Below are 26,597 nucleotides of genomic sequence, written 5' to 3'. Positions count from 1 at the left end.
TTTGAGAAGATAATGTACATGAAGGTGCGAAGTCCTTGGTTGAGCCACATATTGACTCAATTTATACACAACATAAGCAATATCCACCCAAGTTATTACAAGATAGAGAAGGCAACCAATAATCCTTGTATTGGAATCATACTTGGAATACGAGGGCATTCATCATCAACTCGGCTTCTCTTATCTTAATTCAAGTAGGATTTATGGCAAGACATTCAAGAAGTTAGAAATTAACTTGAAAAGGGTTCTAAGTCAACTTTATCTTCTTCAATTAATATTAAATAAGGTGTTGGAATCATACTTGGAATGGAAAAGCTTGAATGAGATGATCTCCCAATCATGGCCGAATTCTATCCTTGATTTTCTCCTAAATGAAGAGTTATTTCTTACTTCAACTTGGATACATCCTAATCTATCTTCAACGCATATTCAATATTGGAATCCAAAACTTAGCCAAATAAGTCCAAGAAAGGTCGATTATAATCCTAGAAGAAATCAACAATTATTCAAGAGAGAAGAGTTTTAATCCATCTTTATTTGTGAGTTTTAAATTTAATTTTTTATTAAAGTTCTAGATGAAGTTTAAGATAACTATTCATAAGATTTAGTTGTCGATTTTTATTGCAATTAATAAAGTCTATGACTATATAAAGGACTTATTACTTTGATTGTGGATACTTCAATTTAAGTTTTCATCAATGAAAGTTTTAGCTTTTCAAGCTTTAGCTTAGGCTTTGAGTGTTCTTTAAGAGATTTCTTAATGTGAGTATGGATATGGACTATAAAAAGAAAGTTCGATATAAAGGAAGAGGAAAACAAGCACAACCATCTAAGAAGATAATGATACTTACATATCAATCCAAGTGGAATAAGGAATCAAGTAAAAAAATAAAGAAGACTTTTAAAGAACTAAATCCCAGCTGAAAAGGAAAGATTTGGGTGGCCATGATATGACTAGCCCTAAACTTCCATTTATTCTTTCCCTAATTATTCTATAATCAATTAAGATCTTTTCTATTTAAAAGGTTTTTAAAAGAGAAGATCTTATCTAGTTTATTGAGTCAAAGTCTTATTATTTTTTTATTTAAAGTAAGATTTTATTTCCTTTATAATTTTTACAATTAATTTAGTAGATTTATTTTCTTGTATTGCATATGACCTATTATATAAATATGACTTTAATTCCTAGTTGTAATCATTTAAGTTTTAATTAATAAAATTACAGAGTTTATTTCAACTAATGGGGTGTCTTCAACTTTTTTGTTGAATAAGGAGTTGAATCAACTTATTAAGGTATCCATTGTGGTGTTTTTCTTCTTTATATTCTTTTAGTTTTTCAATGATTTTATTCCTTATTACTTCATTGATAACATGTTAAGTAGAAAGGATTTTTATAAGATTGATATTTTTGGTGCTTTATGAAAATTGTATGAGTTTTGAATCGCATCGTTGATCCTGAGTTTCACATCATTTCTTCAACCATCTTGTTAGGTAAAGAATTAGTTTTATGCATCGGTATAGCTCTCATGACATTTTATCAATTTATATATATTTTTTCAATTACTTTAGCTTGCAACCATAGATTGATTGTGGATTAAATAGAGAAGGTTCGTTTAGAGAATAAGTTTTTGTGATAAAGTGTATGTGTGAGTTTTTTATTATATTGGTTGATCTTGGGTTCTGTATGATATTGTCTAGTTAACTTACTGATTATTTTCAGTTAAGAGCATTTAATTGTCTTACTTATGCTCATATGAGGCATGATAAGCTTGAGTGAGGGACAAAGAAATGTATATTTTTAGAGTATGCATGTGGAGTGCAAGATCACATGATGTAATATAGTGATCCAAAGTCTCCATAGTTAATTATCAATAAAGATCTGGCATTTGATGAGTTTGTTTCATTAAACAGTTAAAAAAAGAAAACAAGTTGAGTTAGAGGTTGAACTTTATTAATTCAGTACAATAATACAGAGAATGAGGTCCAAGATCTTAATCAACAATGTGATAATGGTCAACTTGATCAATAATAATCATATGACATTGTAATAGACAATGAGAAAAGACATATTAGACTATTATAGATCTATAAAAATATAGTTACATCTACTTTATCAGTTGTAGAAACAGTTGATTTGTAGAAACTTTGTAGTTAAAAAGAAACTATTTCTATTTTAAATGCAGATTAGTGGGTTAATGTTATGGGTGAAAAAATTAATGTCGGATATCACTTCATTTGGGATATTGTATTATGGGGCATTATAGTTGTGTACAAGTTGTCTACACATGAGAATAGTACAATATAATGATCCAGATGATCCTAATTAACAAGTTCAGACATTTGCTAGATTTGATTGGAGTATGCAATACTCAATAGTGCTCCTATGAGGACATTTTGGCAAAATAATGTAACGAGATGATTACTTTTCTTTATTGATGTTGGTAGAGGAAATTCAAGCAAGAGAAAAATTTGTTGATGTGTCTTGATTTTGAATATATTTTAGGAATATTCTGTACATATTATAGGAATATTATGATATATTATGGGAATATTAAAAAAAAAATCCTAATATTTTGTATATATAAGGGTTTATCTATAATATCTGGACCCTATATAAAATAAAAAGGATATGTAAATAAATAATCACACTAGGATTAAGGCCTAAATTTATGAAATATTAAAAATTAAATGATTTTTATTAATTTTAAGGACCTAAATGAAAATATGTAAGAAAAAGGGAGGGTAAAAGCATAAATAAATAGAAGTGGAATGAGGCAAAAAGAAATCAGGAGATGGACGGTCCTAATCGAACCGTCTGAGGGATCCAACGGCTGAGATTTTATTCAAGTTAAATGGCCAGATCGAGCCTTGCAAGATCCAGTAACCCAGGGAGATGGGTTGTAATAACCCGACCCGAGAGAAACAAACCCAACCTATCTGCTTCGTAAAAATAGGAAAAGCCAAAACAACGTCATTTTGAGAAACCTAAAAAATGACATTGTTTTGATATGAAGAAAAGAAAAAAATAAAGCAGATGAAGTGACGTCGTTTTGAGAGCATGAAAACGATGCCTTTTTCGTGACATAAAAAGAAAAAAAAATTAGGGCAACCAGAGGCGTGTACGCCTCTTGCCGCCGAAGAAGACGGGGAGAAAGTCGAAACCTACACACTGAAGAAAGAAGGGAGTAGAGGCGTGCAGGGCTCTTTGTCCTCCCATCTATTAAAGGAAAAAAAAGGAAGAAATCGGAAAGGAGAGAAAAAGTGGATCACGAAAAAAGAGAAAGCAACTCAAAAGAGAGAGAGAAAGAATGAGAGAGAGAGAGAGAGATAAGGTGGGTATGGTGTGTGCAACGACCAGATCTAAGTGGCCGATGGCCGCGTGAACCCAAAAGAACGAAGGGACCCTGCATGCGACCATATATAAAGAGACCTGTGACGACTTGTAGTCGGAGAAGGAGATCCGCAACGGTTGGTCGCCCAATCTCGCACACTCCTGGCTCTTTCCGACGCGATTTTTCCATGTACATATCAGATCTGCGTACGCGGCTCATTCTGTGATGGTTCCGGCCAAAGCATGGCAACGAGTGGGTGGTTCTGGTGGCACATGCTGGTTCCGACAACGGCACGTGTGGCGGTTGTGACACCCCGGCAGCGGCGCATGGTGAATGAAGGACACACATATGGTGGTGTGTGGTGATCCCGGTGATCGGGGTCGCGCCACGGTAAAACTCGATCCCCTTTTTATATTCTAATTATTTTTGCAAATGTCTGTCATTAACCCACATGTTTTTTATTTGTAAACGAGAGAATTATCTTAACAATATTATATTTAGAGGAGAATATAGACCCGAGCCAATGAGGATTCTGACACCTTTCGATTCAACTGTAAGTAAGGGATTGGGTTAGTCTCATTCAGAGCCCCCATGTTTTTATGAAACCTTATTTTCCATTGAAATAACTTATTTACAGATTTTACAAACAGTTCACGTCTTCCACCACGAGTTCTGCGAACTCATCATATTCATATGTGTGCAATTATATATGATTGAAAACTTACATGATGTTATATATGACATATAATTATAGATTCATATTGTTATTGTTACTTGTATGTATATGGAGATTTTATGTATGCTAATTATCAAGTTATAGGTGTGTGTGACGTATATATGTGTAATTGTAGGTTGTGCAACATGTGTATGCATGAATGAGCAACTTGTATATGTCTGCTTATAGAATACATGTATGTCTTGCATAAATATACAAATATAGAATACTTGTTTATAGAATACGTGTTTATATATGCCTAATTGAGTCGATAACTGTGCATATAAAGTATATATATTGTGCTTATTATGTAGGCTTGTTGATGTATAATATATATATGATATACAAGTAGGTGCATGTCTGAGTAGGTCATCTAGTGGTGAACCTGATTAGTGAAGGAATAACATAAGAATCTTTAAAAGACAAAAAAAATCCGTTTAACCGGTATCATCGAGGGGTGGGTATGTGTTTAGTCTTTTAGCATCTGATTGTGGTGAACCCTAACTGTGGATACAACTTTAGCCAAATGTGGCGAAGCGATAAGAACTGCGAACTGAATACTGTATACTGCAAACTGTAAACTGTAAACTGTAGACTGAACTGTAATATATTCACGTGGTAGAAGGGATCCTTACTACTCTTGTTGATACCGGCAGAAACGACATCACGCGGTAAAACTATTTTTAATAAGACATAAACTGATAGAAAGGAACAAAAAGTTATGAGTAAAGTTACGATATAAAAATACTGAATTAATATCTAATTAACTGCTTATTGCTTAAATTATTATATTAGATACTAAATTATACTATTTATGGAATTGTTATGTCCTGAGTTATGATACTGAAATGAAAAATTCTGAATGTTTACTGAATGAATTGATTTAAAAGATTTAGTGATTGAGTGTGTGCATGTCTTTGTTGTGGGTACTGCCTCTTTTCCTTACTGAGTCTGTGAAGTTTACCCTAATTCATACCCCCCCAATGCAGATTAGTTTAGATCAAAAGCAAATTCAAGGTTGAAGGAAAACTTTGAAGAACCTTTAGTGACAATAAGAGTTCGTCTTGTAAAGCTAGTTTAACTATATTATAACGATATAATGTAATAAATTTTATAAGCCTTGTGACTTATAATTCTGTACAAGAGATGATTGAATATTAAGTTTTCACTTAGTGCTGCATAAATTTACCAATTTATATGTGAGGAAAAATGCTCTTTTCTCAAAGGAGAAAGCAGGTCGTCACAATTGGTATCAGAGCCCATGTTTCTCGGAACCATCCCTTATATCATGAGGTTTAGGATTATCATGAGAATTAGAGTCCATAGAAATTATGTAATACACACCTTAAGAGATGTTCTAGAACTTCCTCTGAAATATCTACAGATTTAAAAAAGTAGGATTATGGTCCCAAAAGCCTAAAAAATAGAAGTTATAAGAGTTAGAATATGATGAATCTAGAGATCCAAGAATTAGGGCTTCACTCCGAAGCTAATTGGAGATGACGAATAAGCAATAATCATAATCTATCATATTACATAAAACCATATAAAGCTTAAATACTACAAAAAGAGAATACCTAGTAGGATTAAGTGAATAAATTTTTGGGGAAGACCATGGATTTCCCTCAATTCATGAAATGAGTTTTAAAATAAAAGATTCTCCAAAGCGAGAAGAAAATTCCTCGAATGGGAGAATAGCCTTTAGTGAGAGAAAATTCTCCTAAGTTCGGGTGATAGAGGAGGCCAGATAAGAGGAAATGAAAGAAGGAAAGTGCGTAGCCGAGTGGGAGAGTAATGAGAAGAGTAGAGAGTAGAAGAGAGAGTAACGGAGGTGGGTGCATCGTAGAAGCCAAAGCCGAAGAGAAAGAGATGGAAGGGAAACCGGGCCAAGGAGCAGCATGTGACGGCAGAATCCGAAGTAAAATAAGGTAAGTTTCATCCTTTTCATCTACTTTTCCTTCAATCCCTTTTCTTATTTTGCATTAACCAATGGGTAGGTGTGAAATTTATCGTATAAACTTTGAAGCAAGTAAGGAGAGTCGTAGGGAACCGAGAAGACCATCCTCAGAGTTGAACCCAAGGCTGAATCGCACCACGCCGGTGCATGTAAGCCTTTTTTTGTGATCGTTTAGTTGTTAGGGCAACAGAGACAGACGGTCGATGTCAGACTGGTCGCGCAAACTCGACCTAGTCACTAGCCCATTCAAAAACTGAGGAGTCTTCCTCGAGTACGGGAACTCGATACTCATTAATTTAGGAATTGGGACCATTGGGGAGCAGATTGCTCACCTTTACGCGGTGAGCCGGGCATCCCATCGGGTTATCATTAGAAACTATGATTTCAGTTGAATTTCACCTCTGTTTAATATTTAAATTCCATTAATTAATTTGTGTCGTGTGTGTGTACAGTAAACTAGGACGTTCAAGTAGATCTGAGAAGGTCGTTGCATAAAGAAGTTGTAAGTATTTTTGATTTTGAATCTAGATTAGGATTTTTCATTTATGCATGTATATTATTAAATTTATGTGTGTTTTAGACATAGAACAGATACTGACCCGATTTCTTGATGAAGAACAAAAACCGAACTAATGAAAAGTGAACCCTAATATGTTTGGAATTTATGAGGAGTTGAAAACCAAAAAAAATCAAGGATTGAGAAATACTTGAACTGGTGATAAGAAATAAAATTTAAATTTAAAAGAAATCACCAATTAAGCGAAAGGTTGAGAAAAAGAAAATAAAATAACGTAAGAAAATGAATAAAAATAGAGGGGAAGTAATTATGGTTATGAAACGATTAATGTAAATAAAATTTAAGAGAAAAATAGAATAAGAGGGAAGTAAATAAGAATTGCAAAAGGAGAGGATGCAAGTGAATAGAGTATAGACCCTAGAATACCTTCTCGTTTAGTTTGAATCGAGGAGGAGAGTGTGTGTGTGTGTGTGTGGCTGAAGTTCAACGGGCATGGTGAACCTGCGCATGGATAGAGTTTGAAACCTAGTCTAGATATGGATAAGTGTTTGTGAGTGTGGATCACCTAGCAAACATAACTGATGTGGCCATTGTGAGATTTTGTATGTGTGATATCCATGTGATGAGAGGAATCCAATTCGTCTCTCCTAGACGACGAGATAAACGACATCACACGATGAAACCTTAAAGATGACATTTCGAGTGTATATATGATCTTTAGAGTGTATGTGGTTATACTTCGAGGTTATGAATGATATTCGAGTGTATATATGTTATTTTGAGTGTATGTAGTCATACTTTGAATTTATAAATGATATTCGAGTAAAATTTAAAAATCCGATCAGGAATATGTGAAACTAGAATGTCCGAAACAATTATATTTAATAAGCGAATTCTGGTTTAGAAAATGATAGAAATTACAAATAAATTTTGCATTGAAAACATTATTACTATATTTGTCTCATTTTGTGTGTTTTTGCATGAGATTTTATCTCGCTTTAGAAGAACGAAAATACTTATTGAGTTAGTGAAAGTCATTAAATTTTATCTTGATATTTTTCAGAGAAGAAAGAAAAGCCAGAACAACTGCCAGATGAATAAAACATGTGAAATAGTTCATTTTTATGTATATTTTGTGCATATTCGAGAAAATTTTGTTTGTTTTATTAATCTCTAAATTTGGATCTCATGTTCTATATATATAACTACTATATATATCACATGGGATGTTAGGTTGTACGTTAAATTTTTGGAGCTATGCATATATATATTATGTGGGCCCATTATATGAAAATGACATGAATAGGAATTGCACCTCATATTGAGTTTGGGGTGTTACAGGTGGTATCAGAGCCCACATTCCTAGAATCATCCCTTGTGCATGAGGTTTTAGAGTTTAAATGTAATTTCTTATAACTTTTGGGATGTTTAGGAGTAGGAAACGTTACATTGGAATGTTCTAATACGTTCTTTTTTGGATGTAGAGTTGTAAAATGAGACGTGGACGATCTCCATTGGGGCAATCACCCAATTATATGTCCTTAGAGGAAAATATTTATCAGTTGTACCATATAGTAGAGGAGCTTGTCAATCAGCCTAGAGTAGTTAGAGAAGAATTACTTGATCCTCCTCCAGTACCAGCTTCATATAATCTTGAACCACCCGTTATGGATTCAGATTGTCATAGGAAGTTTATGAGACTTAATTCTCCCACCTTCACTGTAATACCCGAGCCCAAAACTCGACCCGGGATAATGTTTTTTATTTATAAAAATTATATAAATAATTAATATAATTTTATTTCAATCTAATTTTGTTGAATTTTGAGAAAAAATAGATTATAGATGAAATTGAAAATAATTTTGGGAAAAAGGGCAAAATTTTGAATATGGGATGTGTTTTTTAAAGAAAAAATTAAAAACATGGAGTTAAATTGCAAAAAAAAAAAGTTTGGCCACGTGGGATGGTCCAGTTAGCAACCTCAGCGAACCAGAGCATGTCACGTGGCTGACAGGCTGATATCAGCTCCATGTGGACGATCCATGTGCTTGGGCAATCCAATGACCCAAATCGCATCCCGCGCACGCAAGCAGCCTGATGCATTCTCTCTTTAAATGCGATTGGACGGATGAAATTGATCGCGATGGACGGTTCAGATTCGTCCATGCAATCAGTCTAAACGAAAAATCATCGAATGAGCTTCCTCGCTCTATATGTTCTCGAATGGACGGTCCATATCGACACAGAATGAGTATTTAAACATCACATCATAGGAGAACCTAACCCTAGCCGACTAGCCATTGCTAGAGAAGAAGAACCACACGTCGGAGAAGGAGGTCGATCCCTGACTGTCGCTGCATCGGAGCCACTGCCGACCACCAAAAAAAGATAAAACTTTTCCTCCACACTCGGAATTTAATTTCGAGCCTCCCTATGGTCATATCAAAGTAAAAAGAACGGCGGGTGAGCAAAAAAATTGCGGGTAAAACCCGGTGGAGCCGTCACAGCCAAAACCCTAAACGCTCTCCGATGAGTCCCTTCCTGTTTCTTATTTCACACAATTTTTTGACCATTGTTTTCACCGTTCTTTTTTGTGTGCAGATTAGCCAAAAAAGAAACCCCAGACACGAAGGAGAACCAGCAGAACCGCCGTACCCAGAGACCCCCCCGCTGGTAGGTTTGTTTTTTTTTTATTTTTTGGCCACCGAGACCTCTTAATATATTTTTTAGCAGGAATACGTATAAAACCAGCTAAAACTAGCTAGACCGAGGCAAACCACCACTGTTGGTGTCAGAGCACGGCACGCTGTTGTGTCGGAACCCAAAAATTGACCCGAAAAGGGTTTTCAACACTAATTTTGGCCTTTCGATGTATTTTTAGATACGTGACGGGTATTTTAATTTCTACAGAGAAAATTTGAAAAATTGGAAAACCGTCAGAAGGCGCAGTAGGTAGCACGACATTTCGAACACTGATCTGAGTAAGAATCCTTCACCCTATTCCCTGTTACAGTAAATTGAGACTTAATAATGCTATGATTTGTGAAAAATTAGAAAAACGCTAAAAATAATTACAGGTCACTAGTGGAGGCGTAACTGGTCAGTTTATATTTACCCTAGTTTGTTTGTGTTGCCTATTCATTTTCTTATACTGCTTAAATTGATTATTATTCTGCCATGTACCTTAATTATTATTTTTAATTATTTTCTCGTTTATTAACTATCTAATCATTATTTTTTTGATCTGATTGATTGATTTGAAATAAATGTCTTGAGTACGTTTCTTGGTTATTGAGGTGTAAAATTGTATTGTTTGCATAAATGCCATTTAATTATCTGTGAATATAAACTGAGATATTGGTATCGCTTTGTGGTTGTTTTATTGATGAAGATCTTTATGTGAAAGCTTACCAGGTATCTTGGGAAATGGCGGACGATCCTGATACATAGAGAACTCTACTTTAAACATTATCTCGATCGAATGGGGCTGGAAAGTTTCATACTGGAAGGGTTTGAGAGATATGGTTCACCCTTATATCGAACGGGATATCAAGGTAATAGAATGTTTGGCACTCATTACCAGACGGGATATGAGAACGACTAATTAATTGATAAATTTGGATATTGGGTTCACGTGTGGGGGAAACATCCCTATGGTTCTCCAATGGTACTAGTAAGTATGTTAAAAAAGAAGAATTACTAATCTTGCACATTAAATTAAAATGTCATTTGGTTACTATTCTTCATATGTTGATTTTTAGGAAACTCGTAACAGGAAGTATGAAACGAACGGTTTTCTTCATGATAAATGAATTTACTTAAATTAAGGACTTCATTAGTTGTTTTTGTGATTTTTACCAACCTTCAGTTTTTCTTATCAGTGATTAATATAATATTCTTACTATGCTAGTATAGCTCACTCTTATATTAATCAATTTAGATCAAGAGGATCAAGATCCAGATCCCGATCAGTAAGAAGATTGCGAGTAGTTTACCTCTCAGAGCCTCTTCAAGAGTTAGTGGAGGTTAACCCCTGGAATCTTTATCTATTTGTTTTAAGCCATTTATTTGTTTCTTTTTATGAGCTATTTTAGTAGGGACATTTCCGTAACCCTATTGAGCATTCTAATTTACTGTGTAAAAAATATAAATTCTAACTTTATTATTCGCTTTCATATTTAAATAATAAACCCTTTTCTTTTAGTTTCAGGCCTTTATATTCACTAGTACAAAGAATTTTATTGAAGCTGAAGGATGGTTAAAGGCAATTGAAAAGGCATTCAGAGTTTTAGGGGTGGCTACTGAACATAAAATGATTCTTGCTACGTACGTACTTGTAGGTGAAGCTTACTATTGGTTGGAATTCAAATAAACCACTTTACCTGCTCCCATCACCTAGGAATGGTTTCTGGGGGCGTTCAACACTGAATATTTTCCTGCACAACTTTAAAATGAGAAAAAGTTAGAATTTATGCAGCTAACTCCGAAAAAACTTGTCAGTAGTTGAGTCTACCCGGAGGTTTAGTGAATTGACTTGTTTTGCTCTGATAATTATGACTGATGAAGGACAGAGGGCAAGGAAGTTCCAATGGGGCTACGCCTATAAATTCAGGATTCTCTTGCAGTTTTAGAATTGAGTACTTATGATGAAGTCTTGACAAAAGCAGAGATAGTGGATAACATACTTAAGGGTTCATCCTTAGGAGCATACAGTTCTAGACCCTCTGTACCTCCGAGAAGGCCAACTCCAGTGTTTGGTTCACAAGATAAAAGGCCTAAAACTCAACCGAATCACCATCAAGAATAAATATCCCTTGCTAAGGATTGACGATCTATTTGATCAATTGCAAGAGGCCCAACTCTTTTCCAAAATTGATTTATGATTCGTTTACCATCAGGTAAAGTTAAACATGAAGATGTTCCAAAGACCACTTTTAGAACCAGATATGACCATTATGAGTTCTTAGTCTTACCTTTTGGGTTGACAAATGCCCTGTCGGTATTTATGGATATGATGAATAAGATATTTGAGTCCTGACTGAATCAGTTGGTTATTGTATTTATTGATGATATATTGATTTATTCAAAGAGTTGAGAAGAACATGTAGAATACTTAAGACATGTTCTGGAAAGCCTTAGGAAAAATAAGTTATATGTAAAATAGAGTAAATGTGCATTGTGGCTTGAACAAATCACCTTTTTATGTGCATTGTGGCTTGAACAGATCACCTTTTTAGGTCACGTGATTTTCAATTACAAAGTATCTGTGGATCCGGCAAAGACTAAGTCTATTATGGGATTGGAACGTCCCACCACTGTGAAAGGTGTTCGTAAATTTTTAGGTATGGCTGGGTACTATCGTTGATTCGTAAAAGAATTTTCTAATATTGCAACCCCTCTTAACCGGCTTACTAAGAAAAATACTAAGTTTGAATAGATTCTAAACTGTGAGAATAGTTTCAGAAAACTTAAAAATCGACTTGTGACAGTTTTAATATTAGCTCTACATAGTGGATCAAGAGAATATGTAGTGTACACTGACACATTAAATCAAGGTTTAGGATGTTTTTTTATGTAACATCGTAGAGTCATCGCATATGGGTCAAGACAATTGAAGAACCATGAACGAAATTACCCAACGCATGACTTAAAATTAGCTGCAATTGTATATGCTCTTAAGATCTGATATCATTATTTGTACAGAGAGACATTTAAGATTTATACTGACCACAAGAGTCTTAAATATCTCTTCACGCAGAGGAACTGAATATGCGCCAATGTAGATAGATGGATCTTCTTAAGGACTACTATTGCAAGATATCCTACCATCCAGGAAAAAAATGTGGTGGCTGATGTATTTAGTCGCAGGACTTCCAACATGATCGCAAAACTAATAGCTTTTAAATAGGAAACTCTAGAAACCTTACAAGAATTACAATTAGGCATTCAGAAATGGGAAATGTACATAGCCAGCTTAAAAATCAAGTCAGTATTGATTCAGAAAGTTAAAAATGCTCAAGAAGCTAACTCTCTATAGGGACATTGAGGAAAGAAACCGAACAAGGTTTAAGACCTGGCTTCAGAGTTCATAATAATGGGTTGCTTCAATTCAAAGAAAGACTGTGCACTCCTAATGACCTGAACTTGAAGAGACTCATCGTAGAGGAAGCACATAATTCTAGATTTATCATACACTCAGACATCACCAAGATGTATCAGAACTTGCGACCTCGATGTTGGTGGAATGGGATGAAAAAAAGATATCTATGAATTTGTTCATAAATGTCTCACATGGCAGAAGATCAAGGCTGAACATCAAAAGTCATGGGATTACTCGACCCCTACCAGTTCTAGAATAGAAGTGGGAACATATCACTATGAACTTTATGATAGGTTTGCCTAAAACCAAGTTGAACCATGATACTATTTGGGTGATAGTTGACAGATTAACGAAGTCAACCCATTTTCTACCAATAAAAGCTACAGATCCTTCAGACAAACTTGTCAGGTTATATATTAAAGAAGTAATTAGACTTCATAATATTTTGTTGTCAGTAATTTCATATCAAGATGCTCGTTTCACCTCTAGATTTTGGACGAGTCTTCAGAAGGCTTTAGACACCACATTATCTTTCAGTACGATATTTCACCCACAAACAGATAGGCAAACGGAAATAACCATTCGGACATTAAAAGACATGCTTAGGGCTTGTGTACTAGAGCTGAAAGGAAATTGGGATGACCATCTACCATTAATTGAATTTATCTACAATAACAGTTATTAGTCCAGTATTAATACAACTCCGTATGAAACACTTTATGACAGATCCTATAGATATCTTATATGTTGGGAAGAGTTTGGAGACAGGAAATTAACTGGACCTAAATTAGTTAAAGAAGCTACATTAAAGGTTGTTTTAATTAAGAAAAATCTTCAAACCGCCCAAAGAAGACAGAAGAGTTATGCAGACAACTGTAGAAAGGGCTTAGAATTTGAGATAGAGGATCATGTGTTCTTAAAAGTGTTACCAATGAAAGGCATTATGAGATTTGGAAAGAAAGACAATTGAGCCATCACTTCATTGGATCATTCAAAATATTGGAAAGAGTTGGGACTACTGCTTACCGACTAGCATTGCCACCAAAGTTAGCTAATATCCATGATGTGTTTCATGTATCCAAGCTATGCAAGTATCACCCTGATCCATCTCATGTACATCAGTATGAAGATATTCTTATCGAGAAAGACATGTTCTATCAAGAGGTGGGCATGTTGGATAAACAAAAGCAAGTATTAAGGAACAAGACTATTCTGATGGTCAAAGTGCTATGCCAACATCATTCACTAGCAGAAACTGCTTGGGAAACTGAGGACTCGATACGAGCTCGATATCCTCACTTGCTTTAAAGATATATCAAATTTAGAGGACCAAATTTTTGTAAGGAGGGGAGAATTGTAATATCCGGACCTTAGATAAAATAAAAAGGATATGTAAATAAATAATCAAATTAGGATTAGGGTCTAAATGAAAGAAATATTAAAAATTAAGACGTTTTTATTAATTTCAATGACCTAAATAAAAACAAGTAAAAAAAAGGGGTAAAAACATAAATAAATAGAAGTAGAAGGGGGCAAAAAGAAATCAGGAGATGGATGGTCCTGATCGAACCGTTTGAGGGATTTAACGGCTGGGATTTTATTCATGTTAAACAGCTAGATTGAGCCTTGCAAGATCCAACGACCCAGGGAGATGGGTATATAAGGAAAAATTTATGGTTTCTTCTTCATTTAAAAAGAGAAACCGAAAATGAGATAAAGAAGGAGATAGCTGCTCAGCTGAGAGAGGAGGCCGGATAAGAGGAAAGGAGAGAAGGAAAGTGCATAGCCGAGCGAGAAAGTGAGGGAAAGAGTAGATAATAATCACCGCAAGGGAAGAAAAAAAGAGAGAGTAGCAGAGGCGGGAGCATCGTGGAAGCCGAAGCCAAATAGAAGGGGAAGAAATAGAAATCGAGCCAAGGAGCACCATATGATGGTAGAATTTGAAGCAAAATAAGGTAAGTTCCATCATTTTCATCTACTTTTCCTTCAATCTCTTTTCCTATTTTGCACTAACCGGTATGTAAGTGTGAAATCCGTCGTCTAAACTTTGAAGCAAGCAAGGAGAGTTGCGGAGAACCGAGATAGACCATCCTCAGAGTTGAACCTGAGGCTGAATTGCACCACGCCAGTGCAGGTAAGCCTTTTTTTTATGATTGTTTGACTGTTAGGGCGACGGGGGTGGATGGTCGATGTCGAGCTAGCCGCGCGAGCTCGGCCTAGTCGTTCGCCCACTCAAAAACTGAGGAGTCTTCCTTGGGTACAGGAACCTGATACTCCCGGGTTTGGGAATAGGGACACTTAGGGAGCAGACTGCTCACCCTTATGCGGTGAGCCGGGCATCCCGTGAGGTTGTCATTGGAAACCATAATTTTGGTCAAATTTAGTCACTGTTTAATATTTAAATTGCATTAATTAATTTGTGCCATGTGTGTGTACAATGAACTAGGACGTTCAAGCAGATTTGGGAAGATCGTTGTGAGTTGTAAGTATTTTTTATTATGAACCTAGATTAAGATTTTGAATTAATGCATGTATATTATTAATTTGTGTGTGTTTTAAACATAGAACATATATTGACTCGATTTTTTGATGAAGAACAAAAACCGGACCTATGACAAGTGAACTCTAATATGTTTGGAATTTATGAGGAGATGGAAACCAGAAAAAAATTAAGAACTGAGGAATACTTGAACTGGTGATAAGAAATAAATTTTAAATTTAAAAGAAATCACCAATTAAGCGGAAGGTTGAGAAAAAGAAAATAAAATAACGTAAGAAAATGAATAAAAATAGAAGGGAAGTAATTATAGTTACGAAACGATTAATTTAGATAAAATTTAAGAGAAAAATAGAATAAGAGGGAAGTAAATAAAAATTAGAAAAGGAGAGGATGCAAGTGAATAGGGTATGGACCCTGAAATACCTTCTCGTTTAGTTTGAATCGATAAGGGGAGTGTGTGTGTGTGGCTGAAGTTCAGCAAGCATGGTGAACCTGCACATGGATAGAGTTTGAAATCTATTCCAGATGTGAATAAGTGTTTATGAGTGTGGGTCACCCAGCAAACGTAACTGTTATGGTCATTGTGAGATTTTGTGTGTGTTATCCATGCGATGGAAAAATTCATTTCGCCTCTTCTCGACGACAACATAAACGACTCGCGTGATGAAATTTTAGAGATGATCTTTCGAGTGTATATATGATATTTTGAGCGTATGTTGTTATATTTCGAGATTATGAATGATATTCGAGTGTATATATGTTCTTTCGAGTGTATGTAGTTGTACTTCGAGGTTGTAAATGATATTCGAATAAAATTTAGAAATCATCATAAACATATGAAACTAGAATGTCCAAAATAATTGTATTTAATAAGCAAATTCTGATTTAGAAAATGATAAAAATTACAAATAAATTTTGCATTGAAAACATTATTACTGTATTTGTCTCATATTGAATGTTTTTGCATAAAATCTTATCTAGGTTTGAAAGAACAAAAATACTTATTGAGCCGGTGAAACTCATTAAATTTCACTATGATATTTTTCATAAGAAAAAGAAGAGTCATAACCGCTGTCAGACGAGTAGAACCTGTAAAAGGGTTCCTGTTATGTATATTTTGTGCATATTCAAAAAAAAATCGTTTTGTTTTGTTAAACTCTAAATTTTAATATCATGTGCTATATATATAACAACTATATATATCATATAAAATGTTAGGTTGTATGTTAAATTTATGTATATTCTGCGAGCCTATTGTATGAAAATGACCTGAGTAGAAATTACGTCTCAAACCGGGTTTGGGGTGTCACATTATCACTTAAGTGATTTGATGTATTTTGATTTTTTATGATAGTGAAAAAATTTCTTCTCATTCTTATTCGTAAACGTAGATATCTTTGTCGAACTAAGTAAATTTTGTATTTTCTTTTTTTACTCATTACTTTGTGTAATATTGTGTGCGAATTTGGGATTAATTTTCACAACAAAAGTTTTTATAATTTTTGATATAGATATTTTAGTAAAAAAAACAAATGCTCACTTTTCTATTTTGACATAAGCCCTACGTAACAAAACAAGCACTACATTAACTTACTTTTCATTTGGGTCCATAAAAAAATTATCAGTTTCAAAAAAGAAAACTTACTTTTCAATTTGGGAGACATAACAAAAATTCAAAAGTTGGGGGTAGTTTTCTAATATTGTAAAACTAAAAGGTAGTAAATGATGAAGGAAAAGGAAACAGAGCTTAAGTGCCGAAAACTGTAAACAACTGTCCCTGGAACCTCTAAATTGGAAACTGGAAACTGTTTATTAGCCCGAAAGACGAACTCAACCCCAAGCGAGAAAACCGGATTAGGGTTTCTTGAACTCATCAATTGCCATTGTACCGACTCGGAAATCCATTGATGCGAATCTTCCTTCGGCCTGTGTATGTAATTCGTCTCTCGATTTCTTTTACTTTAAATGCGTATTTACCCTTTCTGTAATATGATATTTTGTTTAATGTAATCTATTGACAATGTAGTTGTGCTGAGTTAGAAAGTTCGAAAGCGCTTTTTTTTTTTCCTTTTGTAAAATAAGCAATGGAATTTTGCCCAACTTGTGGGAACTTGTTGCTGTACGAGAGGCGAGAGCGCAATTGCAGATTCTTCTGCCCGGCATGTCCCTACGTTGCTTATATTGAGGACAAGGTATTCATAGCTAAATGTTTTTGTCTGCATATGTGTGTGTATCTGCAGTTGCTAGTTAGTTGTTTTTTAGAAGATGTTTCTTGATATTGTTTAAGGGATAACTATTGATCTCTGTTATTGAATTGTGGGCATTTTATTTTGTCTTAATAGGTTAAAATAAGGAGAAAGACTAAGCTAGTTAGGAAAGAGGGTGAGTCCGCTCACACTCAAGAGGACATGCTGAAGGGCAAAGCCAAAACTGAAGGTTAGTTTCTTGTGTTTAATTATTCCACCATGGGTGGGATATGCTAATCTGTTTGATTTTTTTGTTATATCTGTCGTATTGGTGTTTAGCTGAGGAGTTCGGGATAATGCAAATGGACTGTATTTACCTGTTCTTTTGTTCTTATGAAAAAGAACTTATTTTGCAGGATTCCCTGTTTTCATTGTTCTTTTCTGTCATGTTCGTATGAAAGGTTTCATCTCTTTTCGGTTTTCTGCTAAAACTAAGCAGTAAGACCCTTGTTACGACATTTCATTCACACTAAATGTTGTGTTTTGTGAAATAACAAATTGGAGTTTGGCTTCCAGGAATCTAAAGTAATATGGCAGGTCTTGATAATCAAAGTGAGGAAGTAGGGAGAATGAGATGATGAGAAGGCATTGTTGTTAACGAGTCTCAGACACCTAAAAAAGTGTAAAACATAAGTCTACCACCTTTTGGGAGGTACCTTATTCTCTAACCAGCTTGCCTCTTTTGTATTCTGCTTATTGATGGGCTCCCAAATCCCCTTCCTTGCTTCCGTACCCAGAGGAAGGTCAAATATTTGATGGGTAAGGGGAAAGTGGTCCTCTTTGCCTTAAGGCCCTTGATGAGTTCAAGAAAGAGGAAGGTGGCCCATTAATGATAGAAACAGAAGAAGCAAAAGAGACACAACACCTAATCCGCCCTATAACATCTCTTCCCTGAGCCTAGATAATGGAACAAATAGAATAAAAGTTCCAACATTTCTTCTTCGCATCTAGCTTGCAGAAAACCCCAACCCTGCCTCTCTTTTTGACATATTCTGCCACTTTAATAACCATCAAAACAACATCAATATCCATTTCCCTTCTGGAGATGTAAATTGTGATTTGCAATAACTTTTCCTTTACCTTACTGAGCAGCCAAAGCCTCCAGTAGTCACTTATAGGTACAGCCACATGACTTTAGCTCAAAAATACACCAGATCACAAGCATCCTGGACTTTGGTAATGAGAACTACAAATGTGGCTTTTAGAGATTAGACAGGTAACGAATTTCCCATGTGGATAGAACTCATCAAACAATTTCATAGCGTGGTCCTTGACAAGGTTCCAGTTGTCCTGCAGAAAGACCATTGAGAATCCGTTAAGGTCAGGGGCGTTGTCACTACAATGCTTGGGACAAGTCAGATAGAATCTCTGCTTCCTCTAAGTTCCTCTCTCAACCCACCTGCTTTCCTCCAAATATAACACAGAGAAGTCTAGATCCAAGTTTATCTCAGTGTCCGAATCCTTAAAATTCCTGGTGATCTTCGTAAGGCCTCTTTCAAGGGAATAGACCTGAGCATTTCTTTAATTAGAGGGAACATTGAAGGAGTTCATTATGTAACTTGGTGAGTTAAGATAAACAAGTAGAGACTTCATTACATGGTGTAGTAAGGTACAGTTGAAAGGCTGAAAAATAAAGTGAATGGAGATAATGTGTGTAGACATTGGATTTTCATGTTGTAATGGTGATTACATGCTTCTGAGACTGGTTCAATGTCTTTGATTCCATAAGCTTTATGGTGGGCACGAAATGCATAAACATGGGGGTCAAACCTCTACCTCAAATCAGAAGTTTCCTATGAAATTCTTTAATTTAATATTCTATTGTGTTTTGGATTGCTGTCTCATTTTCCAATATATAATTTGTGAAGGAGCATTTCTATTCACTTTATTTTAACATTCTGAATATTGCTTCTGTCTCATGTTATGGCAGCAACGTGCCCAAAGTGTCAACATGACAAGGCCCTTTTTGAGTCAAAGCAGATTCGTTCCGCTGATGAGCCAGAGACAAGGTTTTATAAGTGCTTGAATCCAAGTTGCGGACATACGTGGAAGGAGGAATAAAGATCATTGAGCTGTACAATGAGAATAATATCTCAAAAGGACTCCACAAGTAGGGGATAATCTATCTTACATTTTTTAATTATGAAATAGCATTTAATATTGAAAACCTTCTGAATAAATTTTGCGTGTACGATAAGGATTATAAGAAGGCTGTTCTGAGTTTCTTGGATTTGGTCTTCTCCATTCCATTTATTTGTGTAATATTATAAAGTTGAATTGCATCTTGGACCGGCCAATTTCTCGAAATTCTAGATACTAATAATCAGTATTTCAGTTACTTCTTGTCAGCACCTTTTTGATGTTTTAATGAATCTTATCCAATCGAAGCATTGATTTTATAAACCTCTATCTACCATCGGATTCATAAATCTCTGTCTACCATCAAATGACTGTGTTTATAAATCCATAGTTTAACAAAAATGAATTTGTTGTAAGAGAGTAAGTTTGGTGATGAATATGGATGTATCATCAATACAATCTAAAACACGAACTCTATGAAAGCCGAAAACAGCTAGAAGAAGCTTAAAGTTTAAGTAAGTACATGCCAAATGAGAATTAGGGTCCTACCATTCATTCATGTGGAGATCCGTAACGACAATACAATATAATTTCTGATCGCCTGTTTATCTACAATTTTGATCAGTACATTATAAGAAATAGTAATATAAGTAGCAAAAAATAATATATAGATAAACAAATCTAGAAAATTCTATACAAAGTGCACTCTCAGACGAACAACAGGAAATTTTCTCCGAAAGCACAGCAACATATACCCAAGTGGATTGCGACTTCCACAAAAAAAGAGTCGCATCCATAAAATTTACAGGAGGTTTCACTCCATATTTTTACAGCCCTTAAAGAAAGAGAACGGACAACATAAAAAGCAAGTGAATAAACTAAAAAAATTGTTGAAGTTCCTGAGTCAATGAACCGCAAGCTTTTTTTTTGCCCACCATCTCTTTTTGGTTGATTCCAGTGCCTCCTCTCTCATCCTAGAAAGCTCTTGAAACCATTGTTGATATTGTTGCTCAACTGCCTCAAGTTCCAGCTTTAGCTCTGCATCAAGATCTCTCTCACTTAACGACACAGAAGAGTTACTGCTGCTTCCTAAGCTCATAATATTAGATGCTTCAAGTAAATTGGGAAATGACAACTCTGAACTCTCTCCAATGTCATTCATTGGGATGCATTCATCGCCAATGCCACCATTTATTTGTGCTTTGCCTTCATCATGTGCATCACTTAGTTCTAGTTCAGAGGCATATTCACTTAAGGCTTTAGAGCATCCACCCATGTTTTGATCAGCAGCTTCAGATGCGCTCTCAACTTTTAGTGGAGTATCTTCAATCAGTATTTCTGAATCAATTGAAGCTTGAGATTCTAGATCTTCCAAATTGGCCAAGCTTGGAGAAGAATGATAGTCTCCATGAGAAACATCACTATCAGCGTTACCAGACATGCCTTCCGTATGGACTTGTGGATCGTCTTCTTCAGGATTTGTACTCAGTTCAGGGACATCTTGCTCAATCATGGAGTCAGATGAAATGGCATCATGAATCCCATGGTTATCAGTGTGGCCTTGTAAGCAACCTTCTTCAGGGTTTGTATTCATGTCAGGAACATCTTGCTCAATCATGAAATCAGATGAAACGTCGTTAAGCAATGAATCCCATGGGTACCCCATTGCTGCATTGTGATTCTCAACTCTCGGGGATGTATCATAGAGACTTATTGCTCCACTCGAGGAATAATCAGATGATGGTTTCCAACTGGGTAGAAGTTTCATAATGAGATAATCAATAAACTCAGCAATGAAATCCACGTCATGATCCGCTAATTCAAGTTGTTCAACCATTTCACTGGCTACTGATAGTGCAGTATCAGTATCAAGGTAAAACAGAAAATGTATATTTCTCACTCGACCTGCAAGAAAAAGCAAGTCTGTTATTATCACACCATAAAACAGTAAGAGAACCCACTTTTTTGGCTTGCATTTCTAACTAACCATGTGAATCAGCGATGCGCAGGGTCAATGATATTGAGTTCTCATCATTTTTCTTCCCCCGCAATCTAAACTTATTATTTTTATGCATCCTCTGATATTCTAGAAATGGACTTTGATACTCTGAGACTGGCCAATTCGGACTTTCGATGTTGCTTCCTGTACACGTGCTTGAAGAAAGTTGCTTATAGTCAGAATCTATCTCCATGGACAACGGCCCAGATTTGGGGCTCTGGTTATGGAACTGCAAAGGAGTGAGTATTGGTTCCTTGGGATTTTCAGATTGGAGGAACGAGTCTTTTAGAAGTGCTGTTGCTGACAATCTCTCTGACGCTGGAGCAAGGCATTTCTCAATGAATTCCTTAATTTGGGGGTCACTCACCTTGCCGAGAGAAGCAGGTTTTATGCCCTGCAGCAGAACTAAGCTCATCAAGATTTAAATAGAGCATCAGGGTAAAGACTCTGTGAAAGGGGTACCCTGGAGATGAGGTACGATAAACTGGTGAATGAACTTACAGAGGTGACTTTCTTATAAATTTGGGCTGGATTTTTGCATTCACTGTAAGGATACTGAACGGTAACCATCTCCAACATGCACATTCCGAAAGAATAAACATCAACGAGTTCATTATATTCCTCTTCATAAAGCTCTGGTGCCATGAATTCAGGAGTACCTAATGGAAGGACATAAAAACCATACTGTTTCATATTATGTCCATTGGTTCAGAATTTAGTATTTGGGGAAAGAGTAGTTTCTTACCAATAACACTTCGAGCAGTAGGCTGCTGCATGACAATTGCTAGTCCTAAATCTCCAATTTTAACTTCTCCATTATTTCCATTAACAAAAACATTATCGCACTTTAAGTCCCTATGAATAATGGGTGGATTGTGACTATGGAGATAGACTAAGCCTCGAAGAATCTGCCTCGCCCAATTCTTTATGGCCTTCATATCCACATTCTTGTGTTTCTTACGGTATCTGGTATCAAAAGACATGCAATATCCTCAGTTTCATATAAAAATTACACAGAAAATGATGATTGAAGAACACTCAAGAAAACATACAGCCTCAGACTTCCAGATGTGAAGAGCTCAGTGATCATGTTGACAGTTTTCTTCTTATCATCTACCCAGGAACTATAAAATTTAATGATATTTTCATGTTTCAATGATCTTAGGAGATGAACCTCGGAATATAATTTTTCTAAATCTTCTGGCGACCGCAAGACATCGTCAATCCTTACTTGGTTCCAAGCTACTTCTATTCCATCCACTTCATCAAAACCCTTAAAACTGCAAAAAGAAGCATTGTTGAAGCAGATAAGCCATACTTCAGTAAAAAGTCCATTCAAATAACAACCTCTTTGAAAAATCTGACATGCAGATAAACTATGAAATATTTCTTTTTTGTTAGTAAGAGAGAGGACAGATTAGACATGCGTACACAGTCTTAAAAGCACCCCTGCCCAAGACCTCGTCGAACTGTTACAAAGAAGAAGGAAAAAAGAAATATAAAAAAATTATTAATAACAAAAGACAGCAAAAAATAGTGTCCACTTAAAGAAATAAAATACAAATCAAGCTGTGGGATCTTCATTTTTTTAATGGTACTTAATGAGATAAAAAGCAAGCACGAACACAATTATCTAGAATTTCTTCCAACTATTTGAACCAAGAAGTCGGTTTCTTTATGATTTCCTTAGGTTTCAAAAAGCTGAACTTGAAAATAAGCTCATCCATCAAGCCAAAAACTGGAAAGATTGATTTATCATAGTAAAAAGGAATGAAGATTGGTCTCAGGCGAAAAGGTGATGAAATTGCAGACTCCCAAATCATGATATATATCCAAATATAACCGCAGGATTATGCACTTATTTACACTAGGTTTGAAACAAAGAATCCAAAAAAGTAGGAAACTCATTTGCTTATCTATATTTTATGTCTAGAATTATTCCAAACCATGAAATCAATTTCATCGTATGAAATTAGACAAATCTATTTCAAATTTCATTAGAATTAGTAGAATATGAAAATGAAGCAGGTGGTTAGGGTGAGAAAAATTAAAACGCATTTAGGCTCTTGTTTGTTTTCTCTAAATAGAGTCCACCTTTGTTAGGCAAGAGTTACAGTAGGATAACCTAAGGTGACACAGAACAGGGTAGGAATTTGAAGTTGGATTGGTCATCAAAATTCTTTTTAAATTTTTATTTAAATGTTATTCAAAAATCATACAAACGACAGAAAAAAATAATGATAAAAGTTAAAAAAAAAAAATTTAAAGTTACTTTAGTTTGTTTAAAAAATTTTTGTGCTTTGACTATTTCACATATAAATTTTAAGAAATAAACACTAAAAAGTATTTTATATGGACCAAACAAACAAAGCCTAATTTATTTCCGGATATCTGAGTAAGGGCCAAGGGGATAGGAAGGATGCATACAAGCATAATACTCTTGACGTATTTTAGGACATTAATAAATTCAAACAAATATGTTCTTACAAATCTCAATATATTCGAGCGCAAATATATTTTTTCTTCAATTCATTTGTAAATAAAATGAAATTCTATGATTAGTTTATTGTATGTAAACCCACTTTTTAGGAAAATTCCAAGCAACCAGACACAAAGCATTGGAGAGGCCGCAAGGAAAGGCAGGTTTCCCACCCACTACATTACTTTAAAGTCGTAAGTTGAAGCAATCATAACTATGAGGTTGCAGTTTGAATACAGAAATTGGCCACGAAACTGAAACTCGAGTACTCAGACTAAAAAGCCATGAAAGCAATAATTTTGTGTAGATCTGATAGCTGCAGGATAGGCTCAATAGTCGATTTCCTATCTTTGTTTGTGAAATTACTTTGCATCAAAGATTAAAAATGAATGGTAACTTGGATTGAAATAATTGAAGGTAAGAAATAGAGACGCACCCGAACATATCGACCAGTAGGATCTTTTTCTACATAATCAGATCCAGGATCAAGCGAATCCGTTATCCCAAAGGATGCAGTTTTCAAAGGCAACAACACCATTCCAGGCGCGGGATTCATTCCTGCCAAGAACCAAACAGCTACCAAAAAGACAAGGTAAAAAGTAGAACCAAGTGTTTTTTTATGAGGTAAAAGTTGTTGAGATTGGGGGATCAAAGCGATGGCTGGTTTTGGTCCCTGACGAGAGCGAAACGGCGACGTGGCTTGGAGAAAGCTTCGGAGGCAATGTAGAAGGAATCGAATGCCGATCGCAAATGGGATCGGCATCCGACTATGGTGTTGTTTGGAGGCAATGAACCAGCTGAGAAATTCATAACCCCAAATTCCATGCCACGCGATTCCATCATCGTCACACAAATCCGAGTACCACCCAACTCCACAGTACCATCATCCTTCTCATCAATCCCAAACACTCAGCAAATTAAAAAATTTGACAAAAAAAAAAAAAAGGAGGGGGAGGGGGAAGAAGAAGGAAGAGAATTAATTCAAGTTGTTTGTTGAGATTGTGTAATAGAAAAGTGAAAAAAAAAAAAAAAAAAATTGGTAAAGCAAACGGATTTGTACTTAAAAAAGGAAAAGAGAAAATCAGGGGATGAGGAGCTGGTGCGTAAGAAATGGAAAAAACAAACACTTGTATGGATGAATAGGAAAAAAAAGTTGATAACCAACTTGGTTTTTAACCTTGAATTAGCTTCAAGAATACGACGCCGTTGCTATAAGCCGCCAGCTTTTTCTGTTTGTTTTTTCTGTTACAAAACGCACCGTTTTCTTATTTTCCAAATGAGTGTTTTTTGTTTCTTCTAGATAGATGGCTGGCTGTCAACAAAATCCAAAAGCTGCTCTGCATCTGAAACATTCGAACCGTCATTAAAAAAAAAATAAAAAAAAAAAAAAGAGACAAATATTATAAAATACGGAAAAAGATATTTATAAATAATTAATTTTTTTATAATTAAAAAAAAATTATTTCAAACTAGTAATTATTTAATTTTGTAAATCACATTTTAAATGTATTCCTGTTACATGTTTAATTGTACAAAAAGAAGATCCTTCCAACTAATTACAGTTGGTCAAATATTTATTCCATAATGGCGTGCATTCCAAAGAAAAAGTCTACTCTTAAATACACTATTTTTTTTTACCAACATTATTTGTACATCCTAAAAGAAATGCTGACGTGTTTCTTAATTATTATCATAATATATATACATATATATATATATATATATACATACATACATACATACATGATACTTGTATCAAAATTATTAAAATTATAATATATATATATATATATATACAAATGATTGAAATCGATCTCCACAAGTTTCATATTTGGGAAGCTTTTTATTATCACCATCTCTCAACCTATGTAATTCATGATACGTGGCATTTATTGGGTACAATTGAAATTTCAAATCACATATAAGTTGTATTTTAATTTTCTTTTTAACTCTTAACTTAATAATAAAATATTTAATTAAAATTAATTATGAATATACTTTACATCATTACGTCAAAAATAGTTGTTACTTAAACCAAGAGTCACTTATTGGGTATTTAAACAAAAGAGGTAAAAATGACTCTTGATAATTGAAGATTCTCCTTGACTATTAATTTGGAGTTATGAACTAATTCATCACTATTATTATACTTGACCGCCTGTTTAATATTCTATTTTTGTCCGATTCGGCATATAGGCATCTTAAAAATGTGCAAAATTAATTTCGTTTTTCGTTTATCCTCACTCTAGTTAATTAGCCACATGCATGCCGGGAGAGGTGAAAAGGAAAAGAATAGTGAGGGAGGGAGGGAGTGAGTGAGTGAGTGTTGGGAGAGGTGAAAAGAAGAAGAATAAAAAGATGGTTTAACAAACATAGTCTAGAAAAAATGATGATAAGGACTAAGGATTTTTAGTAAATCTACTTACATTATTTTACTTGTATCACTTAATTTAAAATTAAAATATATAACGATTTTTGTACAATTATTCAAAAATAAAGTCATCTTTACTTTTTTTTTTAAAATAAAAAAAAAACTTAATCAAGAAGATTTATTTTTTTAATTTTACAAAATTGTAACGAAATCTTTCTAATTTGCCTAATTATTATTATTTACTAAAATAAATAAATTAAAAAAAAAAAAAAAAAAAAATTAGTAATCGCTTAACTAGCATT

General features: G+C 34.7%; 2 protein-coding genes across 5 annotated transcripts; one reads left to right on the top strand and one right to left on the bottom strand.

Annotated features, from left to right (window-relative positions):
- The first annotated feature begins 16,859 nt into the window (after positions 1-16,859).
- On the top strand, positions 16,860-19,705 carry LOC110810979 (uncharacterized). Of its 3 annotated transcripts, none has more exons than XM_088219486.1 (5): positions 16,860-17,051; positions 17,148-17,313; positions 17,464-17,557; positions 17,724-17,805; positions 19,298-19,705. In XM_088219486.1, the coding sequence occupies exons 2-5, from the start codon at positions 17,206-17,208 to the stop codon at positions 19,320-19,322; spliced, it is 309 nt and encodes a 102-aa protein (XP_088075612.1). In that variant the 5' UTR covers positions 16,860-17,051; positions 17,148-17,205; the 3' UTR covers positions 19,323-19,705. The 3 variants fall into 3 exon arrangements, with proteins under 3 accessions (XP_088075612.1, XP_088075613.1, XP_021893002.2); XM_088219487.1 differs by lacking the exon at positions 19,298-19,705 and adding an exon at positions 17,884-19,273; XM_022037310.2 differs by lacking the exon at positions 17,724-17,805 and having other exon boundaries at positions 16,864-17,051.
- A 388-nt stretch (positions 19,706-20,093) lies between these two features.
- LOC110811026 (putative serine/threonine-protein kinase WNK10) lies at positions 20,094-25,079 on the bottom strand. Of its 2 annotated transcripts, XM_088219484.1 has the most exons (7): positions 24,361-25,079; positions 22,877-22,914; positions 22,498-22,725; positions 22,191-22,411; positions 21,947-22,104; positions 21,434-21,839; positions 20,094-21,351 (listed from the first exon to the last, which is right to left on the bottom strand). In XM_088219484.1, exons 1-7 carry the CDS (start codon positions 24,685-24,687, stop codon positions 20,351-20,353), a joined length of 2,379 nt encoding a protein of 792 aa, XP_088075610.1. In that variant the 5' UTR covers positions 24,688-25,079; the 3' UTR covers positions 20,094-20,350. The 2 variants fall into 2 exon arrangements, with proteins under 2 accessions (XP_088075610.1, XP_088075611.1); XM_088219485.1 differs by lacking the exon at positions 22,877-22,914 and having other exon boundaries at positions 24,361-24,501.
- Positions 25,080-26,597: the final 1,518 nt, after the last annotated feature.

This window comes from Carica papaya, chromosome 5, assembly GCF_054855325.1.
Source record: "Carica papaya isolate Zhongbai chromosome 5, ASM5485532v1, whole genome shotgun sequence".
Lineage (NCBI taxonomy): Eukaryota > Viridiplantae > Streptophyta > Magnoliopsida > Brassicales > Caricaceae > Carica > Carica papaya.
Note: the sequence above shows the minus strand (reverse complement) of the source record. Positions and strands in the feature narration are given on the sequence as shown.

Excerpts from the sequence above, each read along its gene's own strand:
- LOC110810979 (XM_022037310.2), top strand. The coding sequence starts at position 17,206 with ATGGAATTTTGCCCAACTTGTGGGAACTTGTTGCTGTACGAGAGGCGA. Across the intron at positions 17,314-17,463 it reads TTGCTTATATTGAGGACAAG|GTTAAAATAAGGAGAAAGAC; the intron begins GTATTCATAGCT and ends TTGTCTTAATAG. Across the intron at positions 17,558-19,297 it reads GGGCAAAGCCAAAACTGAAG|CAACGTGCCCAAAGTGTCAA; the intron begins GTTAGTTTCTTG and ends ATGTTATGGCAG.
- LOC110811026 (XM_088219484.1), bottom strand. The coding sequence starts at position 24,687 with ATGCCGATCCCATTTGCGATCGGCATTCGATTCCTTCTACATTGCCTC. Across the intron at positions 22,726-22,876 it reads AGGGGTGCTTTTAAGACTGT|TTTTAAGGGTTTTGATGAAG; the intron begins GTACGCATGTCT and ends TTCTTTTTGCAG. Across the intron at positions 22,412-22,497 it reads ACATCTGGAAGTCTGAGGCT|ATACCGTAAGAAACACAAGA; the intron begins GTATGTTTTCTT and ends TTTTGATACCAG.